Raw genomic sequence first — 14386 nt, 5'->3', positions numbered from 1 at the left:
CTAATCCAGCATAGAATTGGACTTTAACCTCCTAACTGTCTTGAGGACATTGGTGTCCTCGTAGAACCATCGTGGGATATGAAAGCATTTTTGGGGGAAAGATAGGACAGCCTGAGTGAAGAGTCTAGGTTTTTGTAGAAAATATATCTAGAATCTTCTTAACCCTCTGTGCTTCCAGTCTCTATTTTTACAAACTACTAATCATTGATTAGTTACTGGATGATCCCCATCTATCACTTTAATCACCAGATGACTCTTTTTATTTAATTCATTTGTTCATGCTCCTCAGTTGAAGCCTATTTTAACCTTTTTTTTTTCAGTAAATGGTGGATGGTCAACATGGACAGAGTGGTCAGTGTGTAACAGCCGCTGTGGCCGCGGTTACCAGAAACGGACGCGCAGCTGTACCAACCCAGCTCCTCTGAACGGAGGTTCAATCTGTGAAGGACAGGGCATCCAGAAGCTGCCATGCAATCCTCTCTGCCCAGGTATGGCAACAACAACAACAACAACAACAACAACAAATAAACAAAACAAAACAATACACCCACTTATTTATGGGCTAAAAAGGGTTCAGCAGCACAAGAACTGACTGCATAACATGATGCAACTTGTGCTTGCATATTGTGTCTCCATGCTTACATGTACCTATTCTCGCTGTTTCAATCAACTCCACTCACTCACCCGCTCATGCGCTCATTTGTCTCCGTCTTCCTCATTTCACTCATTCGACCCTCATCCATGTCCTGTCTACTGTGTGATAGTGGATGGCCTGTGGACAGAGTGGAGTAAGTGGTCCACCTGTGGGACAGAGTGCACCCACTACAGGAGGAGGGAATGCAACGCCCCGGCACCCAAAAACGGAGGGAAGGACTGTGAGGGCGTGGTGCTCCAGTCTAAGAACTGCACCGACGGGCTGTGCATGCAGAGTGAGTACCCATACTAATCCTGCGCTACTCTCTCTGAACCCGCCGATCCAGAGGAGTCTCTCCGCCTTTTGACCAGAAGTTTTCGCTGTGCTCTTTCATCGCCATGTGCTTCACACCCACATGTAACACTTTCGCCTTGTCTATCACTCAGCTTTTCTTCACCTCACTCAGAAAAAACAAGAGCAGAAGCTGGAAAGCCTCTGTCTTTATCTGTCTCATTTTATTCACTATTTTTTTTTTCCCAAAAATACCAACCTTCATCCCCGGGAGAACATCTGGTGGTATCCTGTAGTTTATATGCACTCATCAAATGCATTGGCTGATTTATTTGAACTGCTCTTTTACCTGGGTGGATTGATTACCAAAAACTTCACTTAATTTAATAAAACAAGAACTTTGTGTACAATTTTGAACTTATTCAGAATTTTCTCTGTTCCACACAGGGATATAATTACATATTCAAAATGGTGAAAACCCCCAAACCAGAGAACACGTACAGCCCTACTGCACAGAAGAAATACAGGTCACATCCAACAAAAGGCGAATGGAGACAACAACATGGCAAGAAACGTGTAAACAATTGGAATACATGACATAGACAGAGGACAAATCAGGAGCATAAATACTGGGAAGGTAATTTGTGGAGTGGGAGCAGGTGAGATAGATTAAATGAATGTGGAACAGCTGCAGGGAAGAATAAAAATAGACGCTTAATGAGGAAATGACAAAACACCAGCAAACACAGGGAGAATGTCCTGATCAGACGAACAGTGATTAAATAAAACATGACCAAATGCCAAAGTCTTAACAAATACAATAAAAGTGAACAGGAACAAGATGTGAAAGACACTTGAGAGAAACCGAGCTGTTAAAACCAAACGGGGCCTACAAACTAAAAACAGAACCAAAACTAGATACTTTTTGGTTAATGTGTGTCCATATTTGAGCCCAGCTGTGAAATTTTTAACCCTGTTACAAAAAGTGGAAATCCTCGATCATTTCAAACTTGTGCATCATCTAATTCTTATTTTTAACAATCGTTGATCTTGGAGGTTTTATCATCATTCCACCGTGGGAAAAGAGTGGCTTCGATAAATCTTGAAAAGCCCAAAATGAACTACATTGATACCCCTGATAATACACGTATATCTCTGACCAGAACTGTATATGTAATTTTGAGCTGTGCTCTGGGAAGTTCTGGCACACGCTGTATTTAGGCTTGCTCTGAAATATTCATTTACTGGTCTTACTGTGTTGATGTTGACAAAACAACAGATAAAAGTCAGTTTGTGGTGAAGCCAGACCTTTTTTTTTTTTTTTTTCCCCTCGCAAGCAGAGAATTGTTTACTTATGCCGTTTCTGCCAGGAAGTTAAAAACAGCTGCACGGTTTGCCTAATCCAACAATCCTGCTCCCACTTATTTATAACACATTCGCAGATTGAAATCATGAATTTATAGCTTTGATGTGTGTGTGTTTACGACATGGCTGGGCCGTCGCAGGGTGAAGTATTTGGGCCCTTCGGCTTCGTCTGAGTAAATGATCTTTGCCATCTTTTCTTCAACAACAAGAGGAAGGGGATGAGCTGTGGAGAGAGGCAAATGCTGCACAGAAACTGAGTTAGACCCTGTCTAGTTTTATAAAACTCTCTTGCAATAAACATCTTTGGAGGTGTTAGATCCAATCACTGTCACTTGCGCCTTCATCATGTGTAAACCTATTACAGATGGTGATTGTGACACTAATTATATAACACAGGCTCAGCTGCTAGGTGTCTTAAATTTAATAGAGCTGGCAAACACTTTGTGCAGCTTCTGTTGCACCACATTGTAAATGGCTACTAGTTGCAATGCATCACAAGTTAGAGTCAACATTATATTACTAATCAAAGTCCATATTTATTAAGTAAATAAACGTGTCTGCCGAATATGAGGCCAGGAAGTGTCGGCATCCAGAGAGTGGATTGCATTAGCTGATTTTGTTGAGCGTTATGCGTAGCTTTGCAGAAGAAGCACTCCAGCCCTCGGGACTTTTAATAAGCATTTTGTCACATTAAAACTACAAACTTTATATTGCTTTTATTTGGATATAAAGGCCAAAATGTACATTGGACATTTCAGGGGTGAAATTGTGGGGAAGTTTTCTGGAGGAGCTGCAGAGATCCATAGCTCAGGTGGGATAATCAGACAGCAGGACTCCTCTCAGTCACATATCTGGGATCTATTGAGTAGCCAAAAGAAACCTAATGTTGACAAAAAGAAGACATATTAAAGTCTGGCAGAAGCCAGTTAGGGAACAGCCGATATGGGAGAAGATGTGCTGCCCAAAAGAGACAATCTTGATTATACTATCCTAGATATGAGACATGGTAATGGCAGCATAATGCTGCAACAATGCTTTTCTTCAGCAAAAGCTGCAATTAGATGTGATGGGAAGATGGATGGAGCTAAATATGGAGCCCCATCCATCCAAGGTTCACCTTCCAATGGGACAACACCTCGGATCGTACAACCAGACCTGCCGTCAGACAGTTTTGATTAAAAAAAAACATATTCTATATATACAAAGTCTATATATAAAAATAATTTGGCATCTGTAACAAGACTCGAAAAAGCATATTCGCAGACATTCTTCCTCTAATCTCAGTAAGCTACTTTGTTAAGAAGAACAAGGAGCTGTGGATCAGTAGTGCTGCAAAGCTGATAGAGACACCCTGAAAGATTTTCAGTTGTAATTACAGAAAAAACCGGCTCTGAGTCTGAGGTTTGAATACAAATACACACCACAAAGATTTATGTTTATACAAAAAAAAAAAAAAGTTGAATTTACTTCATAAAATTTAATGTTGATCTGTTACATGAAATCCCAACAAAATGTTCTGGTTTGTGATTCTAATTTATAAAGTTTAAGACAAGAACAGAAAAACTATTTAAAAAAAGTGTGCGGAGAAGGCTGTGAAAGAAAGTGCAAGACTGTGAATGCGTTGTTTTTTGTTTTTTTTTGCTTCAGCATAACAACATATTTAACCCAACTCTCACCTGCCTCTGTTCTCGCCCGGCTCAGCTCCACATGTCCCAAAAGCATTAGTTCTTGGAGGATTGATGGCCAGTTTGCCGAGAATATAAAGCCATAATGATATAGATTCAGGATCATTTCAGAGATTGATTTTTTTGGGGAAGCTAAGAGGCCAGAGCCACTTACGCCAATGCTAACGACCATTTCCACAAGCATTTAGGAGAACGGCCCATTATCTGAAAGCTCATGTTATGGCAAATATGATTGGGAATGGAAGTTGTGTGCAATCCGAACTCACCTCGGACGGTTGATTCGCTCCCTGCAGTGCTGAGCTGGAATCTGAGCAAACACGTGTCTGTGGATTTCGTTGCAGTTTGATCTTATTTTCTGATGTTTGAATTTATTTAAATCACTTCAATTGCAGTCCATCACAGAGCTCTGCCTGAAGGAATCCGATCCGGCCGGAGCTTGAAACAGAGCCTGATGCTTCGGGCATCCATAACTCCTCACTGTAGAAGCACAACTGACCCCAGTAAAGAAGGAAAGAGTTGTGTAATAATTTACTTTGCGGCTTGTTTATTGCGTTTTAACAGTCAGGGAGTTTTGGGGTGTTACATTTACTAAAGTTAAATATCGTAAAATTGATCCAGAAAGGGTTGCATTCTGCACATTCAGAGAAAACCTTTGGATTTCTAACTTGTTTTTCTGCTACCACAGTTCGCCATGGGTGACCCGTCTGTGTTTGGCACTTCCCCTGTGGTCTGAATTCATATGTTGTTTGCCGAGCATCCGGTAACCCCGCTCGCAGACATGACATTTTCTTGACATATCGATCCGCAGAACAGGGAAATCCAGACACCAACAAGGGCGCATGCTTTATTGCTGTGAGACGAGACGGCACAATCGCGATGCCAGGCTTGATTTCTGCTATTTACACTTTGTCTTAAAGGTCTTGATCAAATTGTCTCCGGATTGTTGGTTTCACATAGATTAATAAGTAGCAGAGACTGAAATTAACCTTTTAAATTTTTCAATAAGGGCTCTTTTCGCAGACAAAAGAACAAAGTAGGCCTCCAAGATTGGAAAATTGTCAAGCTTAAGGAGTAATGTTCAACACTCACATTGATTACCTGTGCTATGATCCCAACTTCCTTCCTGGATCTACAAGTAGAGTAAAAAAAGAAAAAAGGATTTTTTTTTTTCTGTCTGGAGCTGCTTGTTTTCCTCTGGAGCCCATCCACTAAAGAAGCCATTATGCTGGTTTTCCAGTCCTCTCAGTCTGGATGTATGGAAACTCCACAGGATGGGTTCAGAAGGGGCATCCGCTTACTGTCGCCTGCATCCCCAACGCCTGATTGCATGCACCGACCTCATCTATTACATCATTGATTTTCCTGTCAGTCCACTTGTCTTCCTGTGGCACTCTCCCTTTCCAATAAGGATTTCATTGTTTGTATAGTTGTTTATGGATGTCTCGGGGAGACTGAATATTATGTGTGCTTGTGCGCTGGCTCTGCCTTTCAGCCCGACTCCGGCTAAAGCTCCTAAAATACCAGCAGGAGCCAGAAAACCTTCTATGCCGAAGATTTCCTAAATCTCGCAATCGCACGTGTCCAATATTTCTAATCGCTGTCCTTCAGCTTTCTCCTCTTTCGGCTTTCCTAACATAATCATTCCTTTTATCTCGTGGACTAACGTCTCCATCCACCTTCCGGTGACAGATGCAAGGCTGTAGGTTCTATTGACTCTGTTGGAGCTCGTACTTTATCAGCCCCTCCATTCCCCTCACCTGCCAGCATCTGTCCTGCTGCTGCCGAAGCACTAAGCCCTCTTGATGGATCGTGCCGCTTCCTCAGAGAGCCTCCATGTTCTCCCCTGTTTTCCCTTCATTCATCTCTATACAGCATGCACAGATAGGGCAAGGAGAGGGGGGGGGCTAAATCAAGAGCGATCACATCCCCGTGTCATCGCTCTTGCTCATGGGTTTGTCGCTGTCTCATTTGTTGAGTTAGTTTTTCTGTTTGAAATTTGATTTTCATCATCCCTCTTTCTTTGCCCTCCCACCTTACCTCTCACGCCCTCCTCCCCATCCACAACCTTTTCTTTCTTTCTTTTTTTTTAAAGGTTCCTTATATCAGAAGTCTACTGAGGCTAATGACGAGGGTGATTTTGGAAATTCATGTGAGTTGTTTATTTTCATCATTTAATTTCTTTTTTTTTTCTTGTTGTTTGCTGTTATTCCCATGCATGTATATGTCTATGTCTCCACCTTTTGTTTTGTGTTTGTTGGTGGGGTTTTTTTTATAAGCAGCTTATGAATAAACTGTATTTGTCACTACAGTCAAACGGATTTGACATTGAAAATATAATAATAAATAATAATGCTTTTTATTCAAAGGCGCCTTTCAAAGCACTCAAGATCACCGAACAGGAAGAAGAAACACTAAAATAAAACAAAACAACAAAAAATATGTCTGCAAAGTTGCTGTAAAATCATTAAAAATACTGCTTTCCAACTTATATTTGTGCTTTAATTTTATCATCACTACTTAATTTCTACAATATCATCATAATATACCAACAAACAAGCTCTGTGTTGTTTTTTTCAAATATTTAAAGGAAATTGGTGAGTAAAAATGTAATTATTCAAGAGCATCACTTAAACTCCTTTGCACTAAGAACTAGTAGTCCACTACTAGTAGTAATTCAATAAATATTGATATTTATCAACAATATTCATCCAATCAGTTGCCACTGAGACATCAGTTTGGGTATCAGACTTTCTAAAGAGAGAATAGATATAAAAATCTTGTTCAGTCAGGATTTGTCTTTAATGAACTATTTGGCAATAATATTATAATGACATGTTTTACTGATAATGTGCAGATCACACTGGCCTGCTTCACATCGGCCTAAACTGCTGTGGGTGATCTCAAAGATGGCATATATTTGGCACATCCAAATTGATGAATAGCGACCTTTGCATCGAAATGCATGCAGTCCATTCACCTATATTATTTTTTGATAAACGAGGACCAGACTGGGGGAAAAATAGTCAGGTCTCCCTTTGCCTTTCCAAAGCAGAAACTCTCCCAGATACTGAAACCTGCTTTTCTAGATTTAGTAAAACGATGCTTTTTTGAAACGCTACGAACTGTAGGGTTTTGGTTTCTCACTGTCTGTACTGAGCAGTAGATCGGATTTCAACTTTGAGGCTGCATGTACACCTACTAGACAGTTTGAGGTGCACTTCACTAGTGGTGGATAGAAACTGATTTTCCCTTTAGAAGTGCTTTAATTTTATGAAAAACTCTGTCAAATCGGGCGATAATTTCTTAGAGATTTCGGTCCACATTGATATAATCACATCACCCAGTTGATGTAAATTTATTGCCTCCATACCCATGATGCCACAGTGCAGTGAACTTGCTCTCATGTCATTATTCAATAAACCATTTCAAAGTTAATTTGAGGTTTGCAATATGGGATTGATACACTATTACATAGTCAGCAACAACACTCATTTGGTACTAAAAGGACTCAAACAGTGCTGAGAAGAATCCCTCACATTACATTACAAATGGTCGTTTGAGCTACAGTAATTCTCACTTGACATCCAAACGGAGTTTTCTGCCACATAGCTGCCATTTGCTGAATAATATTTTTAGGGGTTTGTGCACAAAAATCTCAGTAGATCAGCGTATATTCTGAAATACTCCGACCAATAAAATATGTGTATGCGCACATCAGGCAAATGTGTGCATCTTATTTAGGCATGTTTATCCCTTATTTTGACTCATATGTGCTTCTAAGATTATACCACTTTTAGAAAATGCCGTTTTCGTATTTGTGACGTAACAAAATCACATAAAAACGAATAAAACTAATAAATGTCACTATCACAGTCTGCATGTTATGCAAATTGCCAGAAAGCTCAATCCACAATTAGAATCCAGTCAGTTCTCTGAATGAATAAACTGTTTTCACCCTTATTTATCTTTTATATCAAAGTTATGTCAAAGCACTCTGTATGTATTTGATCGATGTCTTAAAAGTGCCAGAATATCATCAAAGCAGTCCTGGTTGTGTATTTACGTTGTACTTGTGGGTAGAGTAGCGACACGTCAGAAAACGGAGCACTACTCTCGGTTTCCACAGGTTCTAAAAGTAGAATAGGAGGTAAGTATTTTAGTTTCCATACGGCTCTCCTGTGGAACCAGCTCCCAGTTTTAGTCTGTGATGCAGGTCTAGTTTATGACTGGGCTTAAAACTTTTCTTTTGTATAAACATGACTAGAGACAGGCTTTGACTCTCCTTTGCTCTCTCTGCTATTATGATACTATAGATTTATGCTGCTGGGGAACATAATGGGCACTTTTTCACTTTGCAATATGCTCTTATTACTCTCTTAATTTTGCATTTTTTCTACTTGTAGCTTTAGGTTCGCTCTGTGTTTTTTTTTTTTTTTCTACATAGAAGTTACATCCTGTCTGGCGTTCTGATTAGCTGACATCTTCCTGAAGGGGACCTCTCTCCTGAATAAATCTTCCTGCGACCAACTGTAGTCGCAGCTTTCGCTCGTCGGATAAGCTTCAAATCGGACTAAGAACTTCATTGTTTTGCTCTATTCCTCTCCTAGATGAAGCCACTAGAGGAACTAATGCTGTCATTATTTCTTTTTTTTACTTTTCTTTAACATAGAAAATTCTTCTGGATCAGTGCTTCAGTGTTTAATTTTTCCCGTTTTTTTTTTGTATGTTTTCTCAAATCCCCCCAGTCAGTTGTGGCAGAAGGCCGTTCACGCAGATGAATTTTCCTTTCTGAGGTTTCCACATGCATGCTCAGTATGATGGATTGCTGCAAAGTTAGCGACACAATGCAGGCAACTTTCCACTATCAGCGACTTGATGCAATCTGCTGGGTTTCCTTAGAAAGAAAAAACACTTTTTAAACAATTTAAAGAATAAACTGAACTTGACAGCATTGTTTGACTTTTTTTTCATTTGTCTTGAGACAGCATGCTGTCAATTGGCGCTATATAAATAAACTGAATTGAATTCAAACATGGATAATATGTTCAGGGCTGCGCTGATTGGGTTAGAAACCTCTGCAGACGACTTCTTTTTTCTTGCATAATATAAGATGAACCTTTACACAGAGGGCTTAAAGAGAAATTTGGAACATTTTTAATCATTTGAGTTGTCAGATGTCTTACCAGAATCTTAGACCTTAATTAGGTTCTCAAGGCTAAGGGTCTTCCCAGTCGTGAAGGAAAGAGCACGACTTGATTCAAGCTTTAAAAACTGTAACACTTAATTGTGGGACTACTCTAAGTGTGAAATAATGAAGACTCTGAAAGCCGGAGATATCTTTAAGAAAGGAGCTAAGTGTTTTTTTTTTAGGTATCTGCTTTCTTAGTTCAAAGTCGGCGGCATCTCACTGTGCTGCAGCTACTGCAGAAATAATTAAAACGGTCATTAGAAGAAATCTTATGTAACGTTTTATCATTAGATGTTAGCACATTCATTTCTGGACCAAACAAAAGCATGAAGAAAATAATTGCAGATGATCAAGGGCTTTTTGACCTTGTTAGAGTACGGATCAATCTTCCGTCCTGTCTTTTAACATTTAGCTCTACAAAAAATAAAGATTAAAATGTTAATAAAATTCACTTCAGTCTTAATAATGTAAGTTATTTAAGTAATTAAGATCGTATTTAAAGTAAGCCTAACTCCACTCTGACAGCAACGTGCAATAGGACCACTTCTACACATCTCCCATCACACTTTTTTTTGTTGCAGTGTTTTATGCTTTTAAGTCTTTCTGTAAATCTCTCTCTCCCTCCGTCTTTAAATCTTCTGCTCTTCACAGAAAATAGAGTGTTTAATAATCTGTTTCATTTTCGCTCCTTGTATTTTTCCACTTCTGACAATAGCTCATGTTCAAAGGGACATATTAATCTGAGTGATACATTTTAATGCGTACACTTAGCAGGTTGCTGCATTTATCATCAAAGCGAGGATGGAAGATTGTTCGACTGAGGGGATATATGTTAAGCAACTGCTGGGAAGCTCTGCAGAGGGAATGGAGTGAAATTACATTTTTTAGACCTTCATCACTGGCGCCCTGCTCCGTTTTGTGTTTGCGACTCTGCGAGAGGAAAGATTAGAGCGCTGACATACATTAGGATGCATCTGGAAGAGGATGTTTAAGGCAAGGCTGAGCGGAGATGCCTATGTTACAAATATGCATTCTAAGGAAGATACATTAATATAACATAGACTGATGTCCTTTTTGCAGTACATAAAGTGTGTCTAATTATAGTCATTCAGGAAACTTAAACCTCTGCTGTAACTCAGTCGTCTTCCTCATCCTCACTGCTCAGACTGTGCATTAAATGCATTTTAAGTTTATAGCAACAAACTATGCACCACATTATCTTCCTTTTAGCCTCAGGATAGTTATGTGTAAAGCTAAAACCGTTTCTCAATTTATCATCTTGCAGTCACAAACATTTTATCTTCTCAGTGGAATGTAGGTCTCGTCTTTAACTGGACTATTTAACGCGTCTAGAGGCTGGATGATGTCTATGTCAGCCTCTAAGAGATTTTATTATCATATTGTCTTGTATTTTAGTGTCATCCATCTGCACATCAACTCTAACCAGCTTCCCTGTCCCTGCTAAAGAAAAGTACCCATACAGCATGATGCTGCCACCGCCATGGCTTACAGTGAGGATGTTATTTAGGGGTATTAGAGCAAAATAGTTCTGAATACAAATGCATGCCACACTTTTCAGATTTTTGATTGTAAAAAAAAATATTTCAAAAGTACGTACTATTTTCCTTATAGTTTACAATTGTTTACCAGTTTGTGTCGCTCTTTCACATAAAACACTAAATTAAGTCTAATGAAGTTTAAAATTTCAACTTGATAATCGATATAAACATGGTTCTTTAGAGCATGTAATTAGTAAACTTATGGCTTTCCCTTTTTTGCACAAACGCTCTTCCCTCACAGCCTCTTCGCTCTGCTGCTCCATGCTTCTTTGTGAAACTGAGCACAAGAGACACATGAGTGCCATCTGCACACTTGCTCCACCATCATGCATGTCTTCAAAGCCTTGTCTTTGGATTTATGGGTGACACTGCCATCTGCTGCATATTCAGCGCAATTTGCATAAGTGCTCATCCTAAAAATGGGATTCTCTCCCTTATCAAAATGCCTTTTGTTCTCTTTATAAATAAGTATGCATTTGCATTCTTTTTGTTTGACTTTTTCCAACAATCCTACAGCATGTAGGCCCTGCGCTGACACGTCAAACAATGCGCGGACACATGCTCCCACAAGCCCCCCCGGGTATTTCATTACCTCGAAAGAAGTGTTTCCCTCTCCTCATTTGTCAACTTGTGACACTGAAGGACATTCTTCATAGAGCACCACAGAGTTCAGACTGTCAGTCAGCATCTAATAAAAGGCCTGATCTGTACTCACTGTCTGGCTCTAGCAGCTGCATATATATATATATATTCTTCGATGCCTGGCCAACTAATGACAGGGGTTTCTCCAGCTGGAAAATGGACAGAAAAACTCTGGGAGGCGGGCAGAGATGAAAGACAATTTGAGAAATCCAAGCTATGTCTAGATCTTATCTGCAGTGCGTAAGAACAAAGACGCAAACGGGCTCTGAACTTCAGCACGGAGCGCTGCGATTTGAAGATGAAATCCCTGCGCAACTATGTGTCCAAGGACTTTTGATCTCGCGTCTGAGCGTGATTCAGCCTGCCGCTGCGTTACGCCGGGGTGGCCATGTATCTTAATTGTGTTGTTTCTCCAGACTCTTATCATCATTATCTGATAATCATCGTTAATTATCATATGTATGAGGCCTTGTGAACAACATCCTCTCAAATACAGAACAGTTCTGTTCCTTTTAAGAAATATCCAGGTTTGACTTTGTGAAATCTCTGCCCTTTAGCGCTGGAGTAAAGACTTTAATTTGTTTGCTGTAAGAGCTATGTTTGTGTTTGTTCCTGTGTAACGTGTTTCGGATTGGGAAATTATTTTTGCCAATATATGAAAAAAAGACCAGATTGGGGGGGGTAAAAAACAAAAAAAAAAACAAATTAGCTTTCCGCATTTATTTCCCTGTATTATGGCTGTTAATATCCGGCTCAATCCCAAGCCAGGATATTAGTCCACTGATAACGTTTTCTTCGCAACTCCTGCATGTTGAACGAGAAAGCCTTAATCTTATTGATGCAAAGTTATGAGCTCTTAAAAGACTCTTCTCCTATATCTGTATCCTATCTCTGCTTGTCCCCCCCCCCCTGCCCCCCAGTGGCTCCCAGTACAGATGACGTAGCCCTCTATGTGGGCATTGTCATCGCCGTGATCCTGTGCGTGGTTATCTCCGTCGTCGTGGCGCTCTTCATCTACAGGAAGAACCATCGGGAGTTCAGCTCCGACATCATCGATTCGTCTGCCCTGAACGGAGGCTTCCAACCGGTCAGCATCAAGACCGCACGCAAAGGTGGGTCAGCGGGGATGTTAAGGGTTTTAATCTGTGGGCATGTGTGACAAAATAGGTACAACGTGTGCAAATTATTGGAGATTTCCTTTTTGATAATTTACATGCATAAGTAATTACTCCATTATCTCATGTAAAATTAGCATTTTTCATTTAGATGTTCTTGTATTTTATTGTTTTTATTTTTTATTTTTTTGTTATAAATTAAATAATTAGTTTAGTACCTTAGCATGACAACCAGAGCAGAAAAGGGTAGATTAGTCAAAGTTCAAAAATACTAAAATGAAATGAACGAGGTCCAAATGTCATTTAAAAGAGCTCCCAATAAAAAAAAGTACATTATGTCACTTTACCTTAAGGCACCACCTGAAATAATATTATTTAAGATTTTAGTTATGTTTTTGACAAAAAAAAAAAAAAAAAATTATAAATTCAATAAAATAGCCACAGGCCATAATATATCCTGCTACTTTAGAGTTGATAAAGGATTTGATTCCAAAATAGTTTTGGTTTCTTACCAAACATCTCTATCATTACGAATGCCTTGTTTTGCATTAGCAAAAAAAAAAAAAAAATATATATATATATATATATAAAAAAATAGTCAAAAATAACACAGAAACCTTTTTTTACATAGTCTTCAATTTACTTAGAATTATGTCAGCTTTACCTCAAGCACGTTTTTGTTTTTGTAACTGTCTGTGTTTTAAATATTTAGGCTTTTAAACAAACTTGGCAAACAAGATTTAGCTGAAGGACAAGTCAACATCACAGCACATTAGATCACGTTGTGTTAGCCTAAATGCTTTGAGAGACATCTGGAGTGGCTTACATTAACAGCCCATAACGTCCGCCTTTAGAGGTTTGTTTGACCTGGACGCTCTAAAGTATCAAATGTTTCTGTGATGTGAATGACATGCTATGATGATGTAAATATATGACAGAAGGTTAAACCAGGACTTGTCATTAAAGCATAATTGGAGTCGCCTCTGTGCCACAGTGTTGATCTGAAGTGAGTCATCAGCACTTAAACTGGACTTAAAGGTAAAGCGTGACAACAATGACTGGAGGCAGTGAAAAAAAAAAAAACAGGTTTTAAAAAGCATTATGAGGCTTTCAAGTTTTCTCTTCCATAATGAAATCGTGCTAAAGGATTTCTCACTACTGCTTAAGTTAATTTTAAAAAGTAACTTTCATTTTAAGGTGAAAAATGAAAGACTTCATGCCAGACTCAGGCCTACTACTGTTTCTGTTGGGGAGAAACATACGATGTGGACATATAAAAACAATGTTTTGAGAAAGTATTATTTTAAGTGTGCAATTATCAGTTAATATGAGTATAAACAGAAAGAAAAATGTGTAAGCTCCAATTAGTAGTAAAATCTGTATCATATAGTAGGTTTTTACTACTATGTGCTTCACTATGTAATCAATTGTCACGTGATATACAAGCAGCATTAACGAGATTGAATAATGATAAAGAAACATATTAAGGCAAGTTGGCTAAAGGATTTTCAGTTCCGCTGATCAACATTTCTGCTTAGTGTCTCATCACATTATCACTTTTTATTTTCATTTCCTGGGAAATAGATGTTAACTTAGGCGTCAAATGTTTCATTTCAAAGGATTTGTGGAAATCCTAATGTGATAGTTGTTGGTTTTTCATCATTCTGCTTTAATTTGTAGCACTTAACACCAGATTTTTAAATGTGGAAAACCAAGATTTTGTTTTTCTTGTATCTGTTTGTCTGTTTTTTCCTCTACCTGTACCTGCAGTCTCCTCTCTCTCTGCAGTGATCCCCTTAATTCAAAGTGTAATCACCACAGCCGCTGACGTTTCATAAACAACAAATAATCACCCCTAATTTTATTACCTTCCGTGGCATATGTGTGGTATAAAGTATCCCGTGGCA

General features: G+C 39.0%; 1 protein-coding gene across 4 annotated transcripts in view; it reads left to right on the top strand.

Annotated features, from left to right (window-relative positions):
• The window catches only part of LOC106936010 (netrin receptor UNC5C-like), a 64335-nt gene that overhangs the window by 38191 nt on the left and 11758 nt on the right, over positions 1–14386 (top strand). Inside the window, exons 5-8 of one of the 4 annotated variants that reach the window (XM_015016775.1) lie at positions 321–488; positions 765–929; positions 6068–6124; positions 12285–12476. In XM_015016775.1, coding sequence (XP_014872261.1) covers positions 321–488; positions 765–929; positions 6068–6124; positions 12285–12476 — 582 coding nt within the window. The remainder of the gene's footprint in view (positions 1–320; positions 489–764; positions 930–6067; positions 6125–12284; positions 12477–14386) is intronic. The other 3 variants (XM_015016777.1, XM_015016776.1, XM_015016778.1) reach the window with 3 other exon arrangements.

Source organism: Poecilia latipinna, unplaced genomic scaffold (genome assembly GCF_001443285.1).
Source record: "Poecilia latipinna isolate Pla-1442-1.1 unplaced genomic scaffold, P_latipinna-1.0 Scaffold2061, whole genome shotgun sequence".
NCBI lineage: Eukaryota > Metazoa > Chordata > Actinopteri > Cyprinodontiformes > Poeciliidae > Poecilia > Poecilia latipinna.
Note: the sequence above shows the minus strand (reverse complement) of the source record. Positions and strands in the feature narration are given on the sequence as shown.